General features: G+C 51.4%; 2 protein-coding genes across 2 annotated transcripts in view; one reads left to right on the top strand and one right to left on the bottom strand.

The window, feature by feature from the left end:
* The window catches only part of DDX6 (DEAD-box helicase 6), a 17,855-nt gene extending 17,631 nt beyond the window's left edge, over window positions 1-224 (bottom strand). Inside the window, exon 1 of the mRNA XM_005427538.3 lies at window positions 92-224. The gene's annotated coding sequence lies outside the window, so the exon portion shown is untranslated. The remainder of the gene's footprint in view (window positions 1-91) is intronic.
* A 131-nt stretch (window positions 225-355) lies between these two features.
* CXCR5 (C-X-C motif chemokine receptor 5) lies at window positions 356-7,141 on the top strand. Its single transcript, XM_005427537.2, has 2 exons — window positions 356-2,045; window positions 5,707-7,141. The coding sequence occupies exons 1-2, from the start codon at window positions 1,935-1,937 to the stop codon at window positions 6,781-6,783; spliced, it is 1,188 nt and encodes a 395-aa protein (XP_005427594.2). The 5' UTR covers window positions 356-1,934; the 3' UTR covers window positions 6,784-7,141.
* The last annotated feature ends 226 nt before the right edge of the window (window positions 7,142-7,367 follow it).

Here is a 7,367-nt window from a genome sequence, read left to right as displayed (position 1 = left end):
GCTCTCGCCGCAGGCCGCGAAGCGCGGCCCGCCAGCAGCGGCCCCCTCGCCCTGTTCCCACGGAGCCATGCCCACCCTGGCCCGTCCTCACCGCCACCAGCCGCGCTCCCCCTCGCCCAGGTACAAAATCCTCTCGCTCCCCCGGTGCCTCGTTATGGCGACTCGACGCTCCAAGATGGCGGCTTCCTCCTTCCTCCTGTGCGCCCTCCCCCTCCCGGCGGGCGGCACCGGCCCGCCCCACACGCATCACGTACGTACGTACGTACGTACGTACGTTCGGCGTGCGCCACGCGTCACGTCCCGCCCAGCGTGCGGTGCCCGCGTAACCGCGCTGGCCGCTCTCGTTGCTCCCTCAGACCTGCCCCTCCGCTTTGAACCTGGAAACGTAACGGGGCTTCGCTGTGTGCCCATTAAAACAACACAAACGTAAGAATGAGGGACTGAGCCACAGCTGTAGGAGTCGTAACCGCCGATCGTGACAGGCTGGGGATTGGGATTTGTTTTTAGACAGGTGTTACTTAGACGTGGATTTTGACAAAGCGAGACACAATGGGAGTGTAATCTTAGTAGTTACTGCTTTGCAGACAATTTTTTCTTCAAATGTTTTTCCAAAATACATGCAAAAGGACAAGAAAATTCCCGGTTATACCTAGTTCCTCACATCTACAGCTGTCTCTAGGTGGTTGTTTTTCCACCCTCAGCAGCAAAAGCACAAGCTCCACCCTCCAGTTGTAGCTGGTTGAGAACAGCCTTCCTGACCTCTCCGTCTCCCGGGCCCAGTGGTCCCCCACTCGCCTTACCCCTCAGCTCTTGTAGCACAGGGCTTGCTCAGTCTGTGTTCTCCCTGTCAGTGAGGCACAGTGGGAGCTCCCTACGACCTCCCTCCGGTTTTGCTGCTCTCCATCCTCTCAGGAGAAACAGTGCCCAGAAGCTGATGAGCATGTGCAGGTGCACACAGAAGTCCTCACGGCAGGGGAGGACAGCGACATCCTCGGGGCAGCAGGTGCCCAACAAGTCGGGATCTAAGAAACAGGAGTGGTTGTAATCCAGCAGTGCTCACGAGAATAACACCACCTCCTCCTTCACCAGTCCAAAGTGCCACCAGAGTCCTTGCTGGTAGAGAGGCCTTGATGCAGATATATCTAGACAAGAGTAGGACAAGAACTCTGCCTGTCAAACCACCTCAGCTGCTCGCACAGGAAAAGCTTTCTGCCAAAATGCCAGCTGCAATGCCATCCTACTCTGCTGACTCAGACAGGGGCATTCTCACTGTGAGTCGGTTGCTGTGACATCACTGAACAAAATGCTCATTTCCCCGAGCAGAGAAAATCTTGATTTCCCATCCTGATTCTCCTTTGTTACCCTTGTGAAGTCAAGCTGCCCAGCCCCTGCTAGCCCTGCTCTAGACTTGCAGTGTGGCTACCAAGGCCTTGCTTTCCTGTGCAAGCCACCTCACACTTCCCCAAGCCCAGACGAGGGGTGAAGCAGCAGAAGAAGGAGCAGAAAACAACTACAAGTCAATGGGGTTAAAGCAGCCAGGAGGACCCCAAGGCAGAGAGTGATGATCATACAGACCATACCCATGCTTCAAAGTCCTGCACAGCTCCAGAGAAGTGCCTGGATGCAGGAGGTTTCTGGTAAGGGTGGTCCTCAGCACAGACCTTTTCAAAGCCTTTCGGACCACCTGTAACAAGGACAGCTGTGGGCAAGAAGGTTTCCAGGGAAGACCTAAAGATGTTCTGGATCTTCTGCAGTATAGACCAAAGGAATATGGACTCTTAAAACTGTACTTTAAAAGTCAACTTACAGCACTAGTAAAAAGATGATAAAGCTAGATGTTAATCTTTACATCAATCAGGTCACTCTATGCGTGGAGCTCGTTTGCCTTGCAAATACTCTATTGTTACATGCTGTGCCCCTCCCCACTCACTTAAATGATTAACTCCACCCCAGAAAAGAACTTTGTCGCAATTTCTGGAGGAGAGACGGATCGTGCCCCTCAAACCATGGGGCCTGTCAGCTACTCCTCAGAGACCTATGACTTGGTGAGTTGGGCCTGGCTTTGCTTGATTACAAGGATGGCAGTTAGAGCTGGGGTGGGCTGAAAGGCTAGGTTTCTGGCCATCTATCTTCTAACCCTCCTGTTGGCAGAGGCAGAGCTTGAGCTGTTTCTTATGCCAGCGTAATCAGTCCTTAAGTATCCCTTAAGTCCAGACTTGACCACAAGCTTTTGCTTGCAGAGAGCTGGCGTAGAGTGGCTACAGCCACTGGGATCCAGGGATGCTGGGTATTCTGTTGGGGAAGGCTACCAGGACCTGTACTGGCAAGCACTAAGCCCGAGTACTGTCCTTGCATGAGGACACAGACCAGAGGCTCTGCAAAGGGCCAGGTGACTCATCTGGAGAGTGAGGCTCCAGCAGTTCTATCCTGTGCTGCCAGCCTCTCCCAGCTTCTGCTTCCTGCTGCCCTGCTGTCTGCACAGCCATTAGCCCAGTGTGGGCATAAAACACTTATACTGAGCTAGGCACCTTTTGCACCAGGCTTCAGTGGTACAAATGACTGTGTACACAGTGTGCAAAGCCCTGTACACCTTATCTGGTCTCCTTTGACAACTGGAATACCCAAGCAAACCCAGTCTTCTCTCTCCATGTATGAAAACCCTTGGTATGACCACCTTGCTTGCTTGCTCCACGTACCAGCTTCCATACATATGACTCCACATAAGTACAGGCTCCACATACATTCTGCTGAAAGGGGAACATGCAGTATATTTACAAGAGAGGACTTTTAAAGAGTGGAAGAAAAATTGCAAGTACTACTTCTAACAGGGAGTGATGACACTAGGTATTCTACCTCATAGTTCTCTTCCCAGCCTTTACAAGAGAAAAAGAACAGCTGCACCTTATAGAGTATGCTGTGCTATCCAATGGCAAGGACACAGCAGCATTATCATTACCCTGGTTTTCAAATATTGCATCTCAGAATTTATTTTTTTCACTACAGTGGCTCCCTGCAGCAGACCTCAGGATTAGTTATTCCAAAAAGAGAAATGTTGGATTCAATTGTAACCAAATTTTCTGTTCCTCCTTTTTTTCCTACACACCAGGGAAGAGCAAGCTCTACCCTTCATGCAGAAGACCTGTACAAAGGTCCCTCTCCATGCTCACTGTTGACTTATCCCACCCCTGATCAGGCAGCCACCCACTTCCAGTCCTAGAATTGCAGCAGAGTTCCCAGAAGCCTCAGCTTGTCATATTCAGTGCATCTCCTGCAGCTCTGGTCCCTGCCCTTCCTGTCTCAGCCCAGACTCTGATTTTTCATCCTCTTTTATTTGTCTTCAACTCATCTCTGTCCACTCCTACCCCTCTGTGCTGCTCTGCTCAGAGGTGCAGGCAAGGACGGTTCAAACACAGCTCCACATACGCTTCCCCTACCCACAATGAGTGGTTTACAGTAAGAGCCCTCCCTACCTGCTCCCCATCAGCAATCAGATGGTGTCTGATAGTGGCACTCAGCCTCTGCACTTCCGGCTCCAAATACCAGGTGATGCTGGAAACTGGTCAGCAGCCAAAGCCACTGAACACCGGCCAAGCTGCCCATCCACTGTCATTGATGGTGCTGGCATGGCTCCAAGGTAGGACTGACACTCCAGCCAGCAAACCCTGCTATTTTCCATAATTTCATTTTTCCCTTCAAAGCTTTTTCCCTTCAAAGTCCAACCTCTCCCCAGTGAAATTTCCCATTCCAACATACAATCTGTTTGGGGTTTTCAGCAGTCACCTGCACTGCCTGAGCAGCCTGGTTTGGTCACTACACAAAATTGCAAAGGTTTTTAGGTTGTTTTGCTTTTTATCAGAGAGGTTCAAGGATCTGGCCTTGGCCAACACATCACAGATTTCTCTGTGTGTTGTTAACTCCTCTTGAAAGGTCCAGGTACAGAATAGGCAGGAAATACTTTCAAGCTGGGTAGGAAAATAACTGGGAGGGATCTCTTAAGGCCCAAAATCATACCCTAAATCAGAAAAATAAAAGTTCTTTAGTAATACAAAATGCTTCTCACCAAAGGCTTGCAGCCCCACAGTTAGATTAGCAAGAGCTGGGCAGGGTTATTCCACACTTTTCCCAAGGACTCATTCCCTTGGGAAACTGGAGTGCTCCTGGGGAGTGGACCCTCCTACCATCCACTGCTTGGAGACTGCCTGTGCCTGCTGTCTGCTCCACAAGTTTGGTAATGCCCCACAGACTTATGCCCCATCAGCATGCCCAGGCTCCTCCTGGAACCATGCAGGTAGCAGAGGAGTTTAGGTAAGCCCCCATAGTCATGTGCAGAGGCACCCAGTGCATTACCCAGGGAAAGCTGCCTGAGAGAGAAGAAACATAAATCACCCCTCCTTAGCTAGGTACAGCTCCAGGCTGGTCACAGTAATTTTGCTTTGTAGCCCCTTGGGTGAGCAAAACCCCCCAAAATCAGATCTAAAACTGTGTAAGCAGGGCTGGTATTTTTAGACAGGAACTTTGGCTGATGAGGGAAGGAGCAGCAGGTGCAAACTGCTGCAGCTGGCAGTGAAAGGTATGAAAGCATTAGCAGAGACTTCCGCTGTGGTCAACACTGAAGTCTCAGCATAGGTCTCCAGAGAGGGTGTGGGTGGGGGACCTCAGGGTGACTGCTGCTGAGCTCTTCCCAGTTGTCACTAATATTCATATTGCCACAAGCCTCCTCCACTGCTCTCTTTTGTGCAAGGCCAGCTGAAGCATGACCACCATCCAGGGAGCTCATCCTGAGCAGAATTTCAGCTTCCTGGCACTCGAGACTTGCCCTCAGCTTCAGCCTGAATGCAGGCTGGTCAAGAAGATACAGCAAGCCAAGGGCAAGTCACATCTGCAGCAGCTCTATTGCACTTCCCTTACTGGATATCAGTCTGGGGTCTGAGTGGTGTTTTCCCTTCCCTTTCCTGCTCTGACTGCAATTAATTCAGAACTGAAAGCTTTATCAACAGAACAGATCTCTCTCTCCATCATCTATTCCTGTAGCTATGGCACCACAACACCTCAGAGGCTTTCCCCCCATTGTGTTGAACACCTGCCCCACACCTTCCTCCGAGTGTGTGGGAAGCAATCTCAAAGGGCAGCTGCTGCTGACCCCACCTCACCTTGCTCTTTCATAGGCAGCTCTCAGGCCTCTGAGAATGAGAAGAAGGGGACAGGTTCACTGCACAGAATTTGAGGTACAGATGTGCTGTGTGGTGAATCCTACCACCTTCATACCTGACAGCAGGCAGGCAGGACAGGAGTGGTCCATATAAGAAATGGGTGGGAAGAATCAGGAAAGCTGGTAGAGGAGGGTTCCATTCTATGTGAGAAAGCAAAATTCACCAGCAGCTAACTTGGCAAGAACCAAAGATGAAACTGATCATCTGATTGGACACCAAAACATCCCCAGATAATCCAGTTAAAGATTATAGACTGAGCAGCCCTCACTGTCACAGATGGAGAAAACCCTCTCCAACTGCTGCTGCACCTGTTGGCCGTAGAGGAGCCTCCAACGCAAGAGGGGCCTCATCACACTGCAGACAGCATCTCCTCCTGATGCAGGTGGGCTGCAGAACATGGGGGTGCTCTGCTCTAGGTCTGCCAGGTGCAGCTGGGGGACTGGGTTCTTGTGTTGAGAAACTCCCCTCCATTAACAAGACTCTCTCTGTTCCCCAGAGCCAGGTGGAGCTGAGTGGTTACTATGAAGCTGAGAACACCACCCCTTCTTTGGAGGGCTACTTCTGCTTCAACCCAGCCTCACCTGTGGTTGGCAACCAGGGAGACCCCTTCAGAAAGGTCTTCATGCCCCTCATCTATCTGCTGATGTTTGTGTTGGGGACTCTGGGCAATGCTCTGGTCCTGGTCATTTTAGAGAGGTTCAAGCGGTCTCGTACCACCACAGAAAACTTCCTTTTCCACCTCACCCTCGCCAACCTAGCACTGTTGCTCACCTTCCCATTCAGTGTGGTGGAGAGCCTGGCTGGGTGGGTATTTGGGAGGTTCCTCTGTAAGATACTCAGTGCTGTCCACAAGATCAATTTCTACTGCAGTAGCATGCTGCTGGGGTGCATTGCAGTGGACCGTTACCTGGCCATCGTCTATGCGATCCACACCTACCGCAAACGCAGAGCTCGCTCCATCCACCTCACCTGCACGGCTGTCTGGCTCTGCTCATTGCTTCTGACTTTACCCGATCTCATCTTCATGGAAGTCTGGACAGATGACAGCAACCGCAGCATTTGCTATTTTCCAGAAGTTGGGATTGATGGAAACAATGCATGGCTGGCAACTCGCTTCCTCTACCACACCGTGGGCTTCTTTGTGCCTCTGCTGGTCATGTGTTACTGCTACATGGCCATCATCCGGGCACTGTGTCAGTCCCAGCGCCTGCAGAGGCAAAAAGCTGTCCGTGTGGCCATCCTGGTCACAGGCATCTTCCTCCTGTGCTGGAGCCCATACCACATTGTCATTTTCCTGAACACACTTACCAAGCTAGAAGCTTTCACCAAGAACTGCCTCCTGGAAGACCAACTGGACACAGCCATCATGGTGACAGAGGCCATCGGCTTCACACACTGCTGCCTCAACCCCATCCTCTACGCTTTTATTGGGGTCAAGTTCCGTAATGACTTCTTCCGGATCCTGCAGGAGCTTGGCTGCATAAGCCAGGAGACCCTGCAAGAGATCCTGGAGGTGACAAGGAAGGGTAGTGGGATAGAGTCTGACAACACCACCTCCATCTCCACTTTCTAGCTGGGAAAGGCTGCCTGTGGGGCAGAACTGGCCTGGGTCTTTCCTTCCCAGTGGCACACTTGCTGTGGTCTCAATTACAAGTTTCACAAACATCCCCACAACTTTCTTCACTCCTCAGGAAACAGGTCCAATAGCCACCAAACACCCAAATCTCATCAGACACCTTGCTTGGCTCTTCCTGTTTCTCAGACTTGTAGAGATCCATCTGGCAGCTGTTGGTGAATGCCGGATGTCTGATGGTCACTCTTGTGGAGCTGGTTGAAGATGGTCACTCAAGTGGGTTGAAGCTGACATACCCACCTCTCCCTTGAAAAATGAACTGCAGGCATCTTGTGCACAAAGCCAGGCACAGGACTGGGGTGCCAGGCTTAAGGAAAAATGTGCAGCCAAGTAAATGAGTCATGTCAGTAAACAGGTCTCCATTTCACTAGCTAAGGCTGGTACACATGTGCTCAAGGGAAGCCGTGGGACTCAGTGGCCATCGCAACTGGAGAGATGCAGGTAGGACTGATGGGGGCTGCAAAGCTCAATCCAATAGCATGGGTGTACAGTGCCGGACACTCTTCGACTGCAACATTGTTCTC

The sequence above is a fragment of the Geospiza fortis genome, unplaced genomic scaffold, assembly GCF_000277835.1.
Source record: "Geospiza fortis unplaced genomic scaffold, GeoFor_1.0 scaffold183, whole genome shotgun sequence".
Taxonomy (NCBI): domain Eukaryota; kingdom Metazoa; phylum Chordata; class Aves; order Passeriformes; family Thraupidae; genus Geospiza; species Geospiza fortis.
The sequence above is the reverse complement of the archived record's forward strand: the minus strand, read 5'-3'. Positions and strand labels throughout refer to the sequence as shown.